At 47.5% G+C, this 13,512-nt stretch overlaps 1 protein-coding gene across 2 annotated transcripts; it reads right to left on the minus strand.

Moving 5' to 3' along the window:
- Positions 1-281: 281 nt before the first annotated feature.
- Positions 282-8,298, minus strand: BOLA3 (bolA family member 3). 2 transcript variants are annotated; one of them, XM_045446524.1, is made up of 5 exons: positions 8,166-8,260; positions 7,889-7,996; positions 5,851-5,974; positions 3,884-3,972; positions 282-527 (listed from the first exon to the last, which is right to left on the minus strand). In XM_045446524.1, the coding sequence occupies exons 2-5, from the start codon at positions 7,889-7,891 to the stop codon at positions 462-464; spliced, it is 282 nt and encodes a 93-aa protein (XP_045302480.1). In that variant the 5' UTR covers positions 7,892-7,996; positions 8,166-8,260; the 3' UTR covers positions 282-461. The 2 variants fall into 2 exon arrangements, with proteins under 2 accessions (XP_045302480.1, XP_045302479.1); XM_045446523.1 differs by lacking the exon at positions 7,889-7,996 and having other exon boundaries at positions 8,166-8,298.
- Positions 8,299-13,512: the final 5,214 nt, after the last annotated feature.

Below are 13,512 nucleotides of genomic sequence, written 5' to 3' on the forward strand. Positions count from 1 at the left end.
AGAGCAGTAAACTGAAGGAATAGCAAAACCAAAGGATTTTTTTTCTTCCCTTTTTTTCTTTCCTTTTTGGTAAGATTAAGAGGCCTTAACAGCAGTGTCCTAGAGGAGCAGCTTCATAGAGAAGAAATAAGAAAGTTTCTTGACACGAGAGAATTAGCTGGCACTCCATTCCGCCTCTGTAGCAGCTGGACAGAACTGTCCAAGGACGAGACCACTTTGGATAAAAGGACATTGCCTGTGAAACAAAGGAACTAGACGCATCACCAATGACTCTTCAAAAGTTTCAGTTGTCTGTTGCCTTTAATTAATCTCTAAATAGAGAACATATTCTTCTATAATTATAATATGCAAATGTCTATGAACAAAATAGCTAATTTTTTTGGCAAATGCCTAGGAAAGAATGGTGTCAGCCAAGTTCATCCAAGGTTTTAAGCAGCAGCATCTACACAGTCAGGATGTGGTCAGTGTTTGGGAACGGAGGTAAATATCCGCAATCCATGCATCCCTTTGATTTCTTCTTTTAGTGCCTAAGTAAGTAGAAAAGCATCACTGTTTGTTTTGCATTTGACATTGAATACATTAAGTCTCTGTGAGAATAGTTGCGTGTAGCTCTGTGTTTGTAGGAGGCTTTGTCTAAACAGTTTTTACCTTTTTAAAAAAAGTTTTTTTTGTTTTTTTGAATATCCAATGAGGCTCAAAAATCAAAAGTTATAGAAGGCATACAGTGAAGTTTCCCCCACACCTGTCCTCCACACACCCCCCCATTCCCACCTCCATCCCCAAATAGAGAACCCTTATTAATTTCTTGTGTGTCTTTGCAACGATTGAAAAATGCATGTTTAGGCTACTATGAATATATATCCACCCAGCTGCCTTTTAATAGCACAAATGGTAGCATTTCAAACACATTGTTCTATACTTCCCCTTCTCCACTAGCCACTAGAGATCTTAATTATGTACTGCCGGTAGACCTACCAATTTGCATTTAGGTGGCTATGTGCCTCTGGCCCAGCCTGATAGGTCCAGGGGCAACACGTGACCCGAACTGAACCAATCAGAATCTCTGCTGGGATTTTTCAGTGTGGAGCCAGTCTTTTGAGTCACTCTACTTGAACCACCTCAATTGGAGATGGCTGGGGGCCATGTTCTCCAACAAGAGAAAGCCTGGGGCACCTGGGTGGCTCAGTTGGCATCCGACTTCAGCTCAGGTCATGATCTTAGGGTCCATGAGTTTGATCCCCGCATTGGGCCATGGGCTGAGAGCTCGGACCCTGGAGCCTGCTTTGGATTCTGTGTCTCCCTCTTGCTCTCTGCCCCTCCCCTGCTCGCGCTCTGTCTCTCTCTCAAAAATAAATAAACATTAAAAAAAAAAAAGCAAGCAAGCAAGCAAGCAAGCCTGTCTCCAATAGGAGAAAATGAGGCCAACACACAGAAGCCAAAAGCTCAGAGGAGAGAGAGTACAAGCAGATGAACTTGTTTAAGACCCTGAATTTAGATATGTCAGAGACCAGATAAATTAATTACATGGGCCAATTAATTCCCTTTGTTTGCTTTTGCTAGTTTACACGAAAAAAATTCTTAACATGTGCAGTCAGGTTTATAGTCAGAAGGATCCTTAGAGAGAATCTGGTCCCATCCCTTTCTCTGATAAAAAAGAAATAGAATCTATCCCCTGTCAAAATTCAGCAAGCAAATAACAGAATTAGGACCTGAGCCCGATGTCCTGGCCACTCCTGGTTTCCCTGGGGCTCCTGGCCAGCTGGCCAGATGCTGGAAGCTCATCTGTGCTGGGAGCCAATGAACTGCCCCACCACCTGTGTATTCACACACAACCCCCTCAGCTCTGCAGACAACAGAAATGTCCCCGGGGGAAAAAGCTTCCTGTGATCACTGGGGGAAGGGAACACAGACCCCTGGGTCACAAGCTCTCTGCTTTCTGTAGGCACAGAGTACCCCTTAAAGGCTGTCCCTGACCATATTTGGGCTGCAACCTGGGCCACAATTCTAAAAGCCTCCTTGGCTAGGCGAGGGCCCAGCCACATTTTCACATGGAAGGCCCTGACCCCTCCTGTCCTGTGCACTTACCCCTCTGAATGCCTTCCACCAACTCTCTTGCAGGCTTCTAAGGACCTGTGACCTAGGTAGGTCACTGTATCTCCCAGCTACAGAGGGCCTTAGAGATCACCTGGGTCACATCACAGTTGAGGGAACTGAGTCCCTGGTAGGGAAGGGACCTGGCCAAAGCCCCACAGTTTGTAAAATGTAGTTTGGGTACACATTTCTCAGCACCTGCTATTGTGCTGGGCTCACAGATGAAAATGTTGTAGACAACAATGATGATAATGGTGATGGCCATTGATGTTTACCGAGGGCTTACTAGTAAGGTGTCAGACGGTATTCTCAGTGCTCTACGTGTGCTTTACCACTAATTTTCAAAACAGTCCTTTGAGGTAGGTACTACTACTCTCCCCAGTGACAGATTAAAAAACTGAGGCATAGGGAGGTTGAGTAAGTTGCTCAAGGTCACACAGCTAGAAAGCAGCAGAGCCCAGATTTGTAATGCGGGCAGACAGACTCCAGAACCTGCATCCTTGACCACTTGTAACAGTGGCTCCCGACCGGGGGATGCACTCAAATGAACAGTGCCCCTAGGAGTGCAGGCTCACCAGGCAGCCTGAGTAGTTTTGGGGACAAAACCCAAAGTCTAACCGGTTGGAGATGATTTGGGTCACTGAGGTCCTCCCTATCTTGTCTTGGCTCCAACCCCTGACATCATGTGAGACTAGAAGCACTTCTGGGGGAGCAAAGTAGTTGTTCCACCCCAGACTTCCCAGGCAGACCAGCAGCACACCATATGGTCATGGATGCCCACATCCGAGGGAAAGGCTGGGCTCCGTGAGGAACCCAAAGATGGATCCCAAAGGGAACAGCCTACAAAGGGCTGACAGGGCCAAGGGACAGACAGCAGGGATGTAAGTATCCAGGACACAATGCAGAAAATATTGGAGTCAGAGGATGCAAGGGCATTCGCTCCCTGCCACGCAGGTAGGGGAGGCAGCATTTGAGCCGGCTGCAGGAGGGGAGGAAGGGAGCCCAGGCAGGAGGTCTGATCTTGGCAAAGGTCCAGATGCAAAGACAGAACGGTAGGCAGGGGCCAGGGGAGGGTTCATTCAGAGAAGGGTGGGGAAAGGCCTGGAATAGCAGTCTGGAACACCAGAACTTGATATACAAGGAGCCATCGAGGGATTCTTATGACCAGAGCTGTGCTGTACAGAAATTAAACCAGCTCACAATGTACAAGACCTTCCAGAATGATTCAAACACACCTGATGCAGGGGAGGGGGCAAGTTTACAGATATAGGCCCAGGGTCAAGGCTGGTATAGATTCCAAGTAAAAGAAGCATACAGAATGAATAAACCGGGCCTGGGTCTGGTTAAATCTGATGTTCCAGACCCCTAACATTATATCACTGGGTCTGGGGCAGCTAGAGCAATTCTCAGTCATGCCATGCCTCAATTTGCCCATCTGTAAAGCAGTCCAAAGAAGTGCTAAAAAAATCTTCAAATCTACAAAAGCATCTATTTTTACAAAACACATTTAATATGTGTCAATAACAGTAAACACCTGTAGCATTATCCAAGGAAATATACAAGGAAACTATCAGGAGGCTTGTTTTCAATTCTGAGTAAAATTCCTATTTGCCCACAGTCTGATTCCAGGTAGTTCCAGATTATGTTTTGCTCAGGTCCTGAATGCTGTTTGCATGAGTGCTGTATTGTAGTATTTGTTCCTAGGACTAACAGTTAAATACCATCCCCACTCGTCAGGCCCTCTCAAGATGCTGGAGATCAACGGCAAAGGAGCCTTGTCGCTTGTACTGACCTGATTTACCATCTGGTGCTGCTGGACAGTTCTCTTCTCCTTAAATTCTTCTGACTCGATCTGGATTTCATACATAGCCCCACAGCCTCCTGAAATAAACAGGACTCAAAAGTGTTTCAATTATTAACTTACGGTAGCCACAGTCCCATATGTCCTTAGAGTACCGTACAATCCAAAGAAGGTCTGAAATGTTATTGTTCAGCAGAAAGTTGCTAAGACTGTTAGGAAAACATCATGGCTTCTAACCTGACCACACCCTCCCCGCAGGCTGCCTCCATCCAAAATGTGCTGTTCCTTTTTCAAGGCAGTTGCACTGCCCAGGATGATTACTTGTGGGGTGCGAAAGATAAGGCACAAAGCGTGGAAAACCTAGGAAATGTAGGTTTGCCTTGTATTTCTTTTTAATAGGCCAATAATCCCCAGGGAAGAGGATGGGAGAGACCGAAGTTCAGTGTTCAACCTTCCTAAGCACCAGCAAAAAATATTTTTAAAAATGCAAAAAATACACTAAAGTTTGGCTTGAAAACTGTGTAATACTAACCAAAAGAAAAGAAAGAAGTGGAAGCATGAGAGAGACAGGGACTAATGGCAGCATGCTGCCCGAGCAGGAAACAACATGGGCAGGAAGGAAAACGTCCCGTGCTGTTAACACCTCGCCGTTTTGAGAAGTGCAATTTACTCAACGGGCTTTATGTGTACTAGGAGTCCAAGCTTTGGTTAACCTAGCTTCCCAGCCTTCCCCCACTCTGTTCAGGGCTAGGCAGGGCCAGACTGAAGGTCAGGTTCCAGCTCTGCCTGACCTGGGCCTGGGGCAGGTATAGGACCGGTAACGTCAAGGCCTTGGCGCCGCCCTGGGACACTGCAGAGAGCTCACCAACGGATCTTTGGATTGATTGATTTTTCTACACTTCTGAATAAAAACTACTTTCTAAACTTTCGCCCAATCCTTGCAGATGTTACGTTCTCAGAGAAGCCAGCGGCCTCACAGCAATGCTGGGCGGCAAAGACATGTCTGGGTGTGGGGAGACACAGGTCCACGCCCGCCTTACTATCTCCACTAGGCCGCTCCACATGTGTCTGGAGAAAGGCCCCATCTTCCCTTTGTGCGCAAGTCGCCTCCCCAGCCTCCTCCTAACACGCAGCCAGCCTGAACTTCTCAGGTGCCAGTGGCATCTGAGAAAGGGCCTGGCTGGGGCTGGTAACTGGGCTCAGGACAGAGTCTACCCGTGTCCTGGTGCTGGTTCCAGCTCTGCCACCTCCTCCCTGCGAGGGGCTGGGCGGGGTCTTTCGCCTTTCCGGGCTCGGCTCCTCGTGGGGAAAGTGAGGAAGTTATTGTCAAAAGGATAAAATCCTTCTGGGGTCCTCTCCAGACCTGACATGCTAGGGTGTCAGAAGAATGCAGAGAAATTAAAGTCATGTCCTTCTCAAAGTCAAATTAAAGACTGTGGACCTGAGGGGTGCCTGGGTGGCTCAGTCGGTTGGGCATCTGACTCTCGATTTCGGCTCAGGTCATGATCTCACTGTTCATGAGTTCAAGCCCTGCATTGGGCTCTGCCCTGATGGTGCCAAGCCTGCTTGGGACTCTGCCTCTCTCTTTCTCTGTCTCTCCCCTGCTTGCTCTCTATCTCTCTCAAAATAAACAAAAATAAACTTTAAAAAAAAAAAAAAAAAAAGACTGTGGACTGGAGTCCCAGGGTGACGGAGAGGGACCACATCTGAGCCGGGCCAGGCTGGCAACCAGGAGTCCTCCCAGCTGGGCCTTATCCCCTCACACAGTTTCCCTCTGACGTTTCCACAGCCCCACCTCCACCCCTTCAGCTGGGAGAGCCAGAATTCCATCTCTCCAACAGCCACACATATTGAAAAGCCACTGATGACAAGTTCACTCTGCCAAGCCCCCTGCCCTCTACCCCTCCAGAGGGCAAAATCCTACCAAACCCTGTGGGAAAGATGAGAGAAAATCTTGCCTGAAATGTCGGTGACCTTGATAGCTGTAGCTCGAGGAAACTTTTCTTTGAGAATTTGGGTTACTTTGAGCTCCCCCTCAGTCTGCGAGGCAAACATCCGCTGGGCGCAGTGGAGAAGAGGAAGCTGCCACACAACAAAGAAGTCATGGCTGAGCAAGATTATGCCACCCCCAGTCTGGCCCAGGCCACTATGCAGGCCCCACCCACCATTGCCCTGCCAGCCAGGGCCCCGGCCCCCGCCAGCATGGCCACGGGCTACATCAGAGGGGCTGCATGGTGTCAGATGTCCGCATAAGCTCCCCAGAACACAGAATCAACTTCTGGGGGAGTAAGTGGAGGTGGGGAGTGGAATTGTAAATAACTCACTTTGACTCCAGAGACCAAACTCAATAGATACTAAACTCTTCATGATACTGCTGTGAGAGAGACACTGTCATGATTTCAGTTTTAGAGGTGAGGAAACTGAGGCACTAAGGAAAGACTGCCATGGTTGGATCTATTAGTGACATGCAGAGCCTGGAGAGGCCGGGCAGCAGGCCTCAGATGTGCCTCACTCTGCCAGCACGCCACTGACCATGTACTGGTGAGACCAAACGCCACCTATCCCATAGGCCTGGTCAACATTCCACACCCTCCTGTGGGATGTGGCCTTGCTCGCTAAGCCAACCACACTTTGTGACACATACTAATTCTTACTGGAAAGAAGGAGCAGAATTCTATTAAGTGATCTGAAGGAAAAACAGTTTTACATTATTTACTATTGGCAGCAACACTCTCCCTACCCCCCGGATGGCTACCATAGGGAGCCAGTGCATCTGATGCATCTGATGGGAACATGTCTCAACCCTAAGGGGAGAAGAAGCAAAAAGCCAGGTCTGCAACCCCTTGGCTGGGTTGAGTACATGCTGAAAGGGAGACTGAAAATACAGCATGGCGGCCAAAGTAACCTGCACAAAACAGTGCCTTTTGAAGCTAGTCTGGAAAGGTGCCCAGATAAGAGGCATTACAAAGGGAGTAGTGCCAGGGCCTGGGATTGGAGGGGGATGGCAGGTGGGATACGTGAGTGCTGTTCATCCAGTGCTGGTCCTGAAGGTGCCATCCCTTCACCTGTCAGTCCTGCCCACCCTCAGGCCTTTCCTGATGGCCCAGAGCAGGGTCCTGTGTTAGAGAATCTGGAAGCACCTTCCTTAAAATGACCTGTGCACTGGCTTTCATCAGCTCATTTCAAAGGCCAAGACTGAGTCTGTCCTGTTACTGCAGCCTTCCAAACCTGGGCCAGGGCAGGCCCTCAGGAGGACTTGGGTATGGATGGGAGGATGAATGAACAAATGGATTAGTGGAATGTGCACACCATTCAGGGCATGCCTACTCGCACCTGCAAAGAAGTCTCGATTCTAGCAGGCAGTTGAAATACAGGTCAGAAGAAAGATCTGGAGTGAGACTGAGTGGAGGGACAGAAACTTGGTGTTGCAGGCCAGGCTAAGGTTGGGGTGGAGGAAGGAACAGAGAGAAGGAGACTTTTCTGAGGACAGAGCCTTGGGGGGCAAAGGCAGAGGTGGCAGGCAGAACCAATAATCGCTGAGGGGTGTGGGTGGTTAGCATTGCTGATTTTTTTGGGATAAGTCTTTCCTGCATTTTAGCTAATCTGTGGGCAGCGGCCTTTAAACGAGCAATCTGATGAAATCCCTAGAATTCTGACTGTCCACGCTGAAAGTCACCAGCTTTTTATACTTGGTGGAGGCGGGTTCAAAGGCAGCAGGAGAGAAGGAATAGGAGAGCAAAGTGGATGAAGTGAGGAAAGAATCAGAAAGGAGAAAACTATAGAGCGCGTAGTGAGTGCCCTCTGCTGGGCTTCTACTCCGGACAAGTAGGATTCTGGAGAGGATTAAGGTCACAGAGGCTGGGAGGACTTGCCCAAAGTCCAGACACCTCACACTCTCCGGCACCCACTCCAGGACTCCCGGCTGTGGCATAGCTGTGACTGCTATGTCTCTGGCTCAGTACGTCAACACCGCTCTCTCGGTGCCCACCGGATTACCATTGTTTATGTGTCTGTTCCCCTCGCCCCCAACCTCCACCGGCTCTCAAGCTCCGCCAGCGTGCGCCAGGGTCTGACATTTCTCCGAAAGCCGGCCGCCCGGATCCACTGTGTGACCGAAACAACTAGGAATGAATGAGAGAAAGGAAGGGGGGAGGCCCCAGGGCCCAGCGCCGCGATCTCCCTGAGCCCGTCCTCGAGCTCCGGCCCCGGACGGCCCTGCGGCCCCTCCGCAGCTCCCACCCGTGAAGAGCAGCCCGGCCCCGCCCGCGCTCACCCCGCGGATCCCGCGGAGCAGAGACGCTGTCGCGGCCGGGCTCCACGCCGCCATGCCCGGCCGACGCGGCCCGCCGCCGGAGGTCGCCGCGTCCCCTGAAAGGCGCGGAGCCCCGGACCGGGAGTCGCCGCCGCGGGCGACGCCGCCCCCTGCCGCCCGGAGGCCGCGAGCCGCCCCAGTCCGGCCCCGTGCGCGTCCCGGGGACACCTCCCCGGAACCAGCCGTTCGGCGCGCTCGCGCCCCTCCCCGGCCGGGTCCGCCCCGTGCTGCTCCGGCCTCCCGGGCCCGTTCCACCACCGACGGGCCCTTCTTGCCCAGCCTGGAGACGCCCGGTGTTCTCGACCCTCAGTTCTGAGCTGCCCTCACTCCTGTGCCCCTCGCGCCCTAGGTGGGACACCTCCCTGTGTCCCCACCGCAACCTGGCTTCCAAACTGGGGAGTGTGGGTTTCTCCCTCCAGAACAGGGGGCCGTGGAGGGGTTTTAAGCAAGGGAGTCGTTTTTAGATTTGCGTTTTAGAAAAATCGCTCTGGGTCCGCGAAGAGGAGGGGCTGTAGGGGGCGGACTTTGGAGGCGAGGACAGAAATTCTGAGGCTACCGCGATGATCCAGGTGAGATTTGAGGTCTCAACGGGAGCTGGGGCAGCAGAGATGAAGGTCACTTGGGGAGGGAAGGGAATGGAGTGACTGGATTAGGCGGCGAGGGTGAGGAAGGCGTCTGGCGTGGAGAGTGCAGTGGGTGGAGAAGGGCTAGGTTTGGAGTGAAGAGTGCCGACAAACACAGTTTTGAATTTGCCTGACTTCAAGGTGCCTGCAGGACACGGCCCTGCAGAGAAGTAGGCTGGAACCACAGACCGCGGGCTCCTGAGAATGTAGTGGAAGCTGTCTCCAGTGAGAATGGGTAAAGTTATCCAGCAAACCTGCCCCACCTCTGGAGTAATTCTGACTGATGTCAAGGTCAAAATTCAACCAAGAGCTTTCTCTCTCTAGCAGTAATTGTTTGCAACATGTGGTCTGGTATACCCTGCAGGCTTTACTAGTTCTTTTTGCTATTGCCTTCTGGTCTATGCAATCAATCATGTTCAGCGTGGCACTTGGATGAGTTGGACGGACCTACAGTTGCTCTTTCAAGTGATCACCTAGATACGTACTTCAGTATTGAGTGTCTTCCATGCTTTGGGTCTCATAATTTCTCCTTTGGATTACTGTAATGACCTTTCTCACATTTTTTTGCTTGATTCCTTAAAAATCATGGTGGGTGGGATTAGGGATAATTTGCTAGTGTAATAAAAACTACCAAAACTATTTTTCCCAGCGGTGTGGTAGTGAACAAGCCTTTGCTCCTCAAACCTTGCGGTTCAAAGGAGGCGGAACTATCCCCAGCTCTGGGAGTAGCCATATGACCCAGATTTGGCCAATCAGACACGGATTTGTTTGGGTTGGTCACATGACCTGAGCCAGACCAGTGAGAGTTGGTGTACAGACTTGTCTGGAACTAAGAAATGGTCATTTACCACTGAGTTGCTAAACTGTTAAACAGCTGGCTGTCATCTTTGTAATCATGTGGGCAGTGCCCACTTTGGAAATGAAGTAGAGACAGTAGAGTCGGAGGGAGTCAAGCAGTGCCAGAAAGGAGCGCTGAAGTAATTTTAGTTGGCTTTGTCACTTGTAAGAGACCACGTTCAACTCACTGATTTCTATTTGAATTCCTCTTTCCTTTATTGAAAGTCAGTACTTTTGCTTATCTCCAACCTTCCTCTTCCTCATAATTTAACAATTGCTCACATTATATTTTGGACTGTCACTGCCCCAGCCAGTATCCTCCCCTTGGCGTTTCCACCCTGCTGTCAGGGTCCTCTGAAGTGCAAACCTGTCCATTATTTGCTGATCTCAAATCCTTCAGACTATCGCCTACTGGCAAAAACCCAAGGTCTTTTGGATGACTTAACCACTACCTGAAATCCACCCTGCAGTAACACTGGGCCGCTCGTACCTTTCTGTACAAGCCATGCTACATGTAAGCTTGGTTATGCCGTTACCCATCTTGGAAGCCAGTTCAAGCCTTGTCTTCTCCAGGGAGCCACCTCTGATTGCCACACAGTACACTTAAGGGCTCACAACTTGTGCATAACTTTTATTGCACATGTGGCCCTTGAGAACTATCAATTTATGTAGGTGTCTGTTTTTCCAAATGATCCCTGAGCTCCATGACAGGATCTTGCTTTAGTCCTGTCAACCTGTCACCCAGCATGGCATGGGACAAAAAGTCCACGTGCTGATTACTGAACACAGCTGACAGTGGCTTAGCCATTCTAGCTCCACAGTGTGAACTTGAACCATTTCAGGAACGGATTTGCAGAACCTCACAAATCTTGGGCTTCCAAATTAGTTCCAATTTAACATTTCAAGTATAACTTTTTATGATAGAAGCAAATAAAAGGCCAGTTTTACTCTTACTATAAAGTATAACAGCTTTAGTCACAGGAAATGGGTGTATCCTTTCTGTGTCTTACTTTTTTGCCCCGAACTTGAGATTCTCTAATCTTTACTTATATTGGTCCATGGTTACTCCCTGCTTTCATACTTCTAGTTACATCTGAGCTAACTGTAAAAAACTCCTTCAGGAGGATCTCTCTGAATACATCTTTTTTACCTCATAGAGATGGTTTTAAATTGCAGTCACTTTGTTTTATAGAGCCTCCTGGCACTCATGAGCAAATAGAATTTTTACAGATGCACCCCAGAGAAACAGACTGGTCTCATTATGAACTAGCTATTTGAAGTCAGAGCATTTGTGCCACCATATGAAAAACAGTGAAAAATTCTTAGCATACCTCTCAGTTACAACTCCCTTCCCGGGTGGCTGTAAGGATTAAATAAGATAACCTGCTGAAGGAGTCCCCTAAATAGGTAGGTTCCCCTAAAAAGTGGTATTCAAAATGCTCATCAGCCACAAGATAAAGAGCTTGGCCATAATTGTGAATCAATATTGTACTTCCTTCACGTAGCAAATACGCTACAAAAAATGTCAGTTGAGCTAAACAGTGTACCCAGACCCTTACATTTTAGTGAAAACTCCCTTATCTTTTCACAGAGCAGGAACAAAAAGTTCAGAGCAGGAGCCAGTCCACGCTTTCGGAACATCCAGCATCAATTTTACTATGAGCCCTAAACCTCCGAGTAAAATCCAGAAACTTCCCTAGCCTCTCTTGCAGCCAGGACAGATATATGTGACCGAAGATCTGCCAATCTGAGGCTTTTTTGTCGCCCATGTACATTTTTTATTAGGAAGACACACGAAAGGAAGATGGTTTTAGGTAAGATCCTTTATTTTGGTCAGGGCTGTTGAACCTAGCTTTTGGGACGTGCTGAGGCAGAGACTGACATCTAGTGGTCAGAAATAATGGTGTAGGCTATAGTGTCCATTCCAAGCCCTTTAGCAATGAGGCCCAAGGCATGATATAAACATTGTTCTTGGCTGTGTAGCTTTGAAGCCCAACTCTGGCCCTCTCAAAGATTATTTGGGTTATTCTACTACTCATTTATAAAGTTTAAAACAGCTTTCCAACTTAGCCATTAGACACTCTTCCATTTTTGTGAGCGATTTTAATCCTACTACTGAAATGTAACTATCAAAAAAAAAATCCAAAACTGATTGATAGCTTCTCCATATCTCATACAAAATAGGAGTGTTAACCCATATTATTTAGCCACATTAACTTCCAAATTTTAACTCTAATCAAAAAATCAAAACAATTATAGTAGTGCTATTTTGAATTAAAATTAGGCACCTGTAATTTGGACCTCTAAAAAGAACTCTAACAGTTCTCCTACAATAACAAAAACTGACTGTCTGGAGTGGGCAGTGTCTTACAGATATGCTGAGCACTCAGTTCCAGGTCAGAAAATCAGCACTCCATTGCCTCCTCTTCCCTTTTCTCAATCTCACAACCAGGAATATGCAAAAGAGGTCCCACGCTTGGGTTAGTTCAGAAGAAAGGAGACTACTAATTTTTTGTCTGGGACAGGTTTCAGCCACTGTAATCGTAGGCTTAGTTTGTTTCTTGGGGTGGGGCCCTGGTGTTACAGAATATTTATTTAGGGACTTCCTTTTCCTCTAAGAGTTAAGGAAACAATTTAGCTACTGAACGATAAGCAGAAGACAATCTTCCATAGAAGCAAAAATCTCAAGTTTCACATTTAAGTAGAAATGTGTGTTAAGACATACTTTAATCAGTCATTTCTTTCTTTTAATATATTTTATTCTGATGAAGTTACAAAAGTAGATACAAAATACTTTCTTTAAAAGTACAATTAACTGACTTAGAAAAATAGATAAAGCCCCTAAAGGTTTAAAAATACAACATAAATTTTCATGTAAAGAACATCCAAAAATATTTTAGATGGTAACCAAGACTAACTTATGCAAACTATTTTTGAAGTAGACCAAACATAGAACGTTCTATAAAAAACCTATATAGCATGCTGGTAATCCATTTGGATTTACAGAACACTTGTTTGGAAGAGAATCTGAGAATGAGAGAAAACCCAAGTGAATTTCAATGCAGTTGCTTCAATAAAGTCACTGCTATCACATATAATATCGTCCCCAAAAGCCTTTTATAGTCTGAAATACCAAAATCTAATGCAAACACACAAGGAAGACTGAGGGACAACTACTTTCCCTCTCTCACAGGATTCTACGATAGTAAAAACCAAATCCACTTAGTGAACTGATTCCAGGAAGAAACAATGTCCCTCTTGAAGGTGCTCAGTGTTTGGGGTCTCAGCCAGCATTTCTCAGGCCAGAGTCGTGCCGCCAGGAGACAGCCTCCTGTAGCCAGGCGCTAACACCAGCACCCGGGCTGCTGCCGCTCAGAAACAAATTTCTAAGACTTGTACTCTTCGGGGCTGATTTGTTTATGCTGATGAGGTAATGATGTTATGTTTAGAAGCTCCACTTCTAGTATAACCCCACCACTCAGAGAAAGTCAACGGTATAATCAGAAAACTTCAACAATGTTTGCAAAAGTTAAAAGCACCAGCAGACTGCTTCTCATGCCTCTGCACTACTAGCAAAGCTTTTGCTCTGTTATCAAAGTCATGGTGAATAAGTACAGATTTGCATTTCTCAAGCACACAGCTACAGAAGCTAGGGCTCTACAAGTCTTAAGATGAAGGAAATACTTTGTTAGCTGGTAGCCCTCTAAAAATCACTCTATTCACAGTCTGGAGCATAAAGGATACATTTGGCTATCAAAACAAAAACTGTAGTAATGAGGAAGTTTCAATATTTAAACAAAAACCTGCATATCATTGTCCAAAAGTTTTTTTAAAGGCCCAGAAACTAA

Source organism: Leopardus geoffroyi, chromosome A3 (assembly GCF_018350155.1).
Source record: "Leopardus geoffroyi isolate Oge1 chromosome A3, O.geoffroyi_Oge1_pat1.0, whole genome shotgun sequence".
In the NCBI taxonomy this organism is placed as follows: Eukaryota; Metazoa; Chordata; class Mammalia; order Carnivora; family Felidae; genus Leopardus; species Leopardus geoffroyi.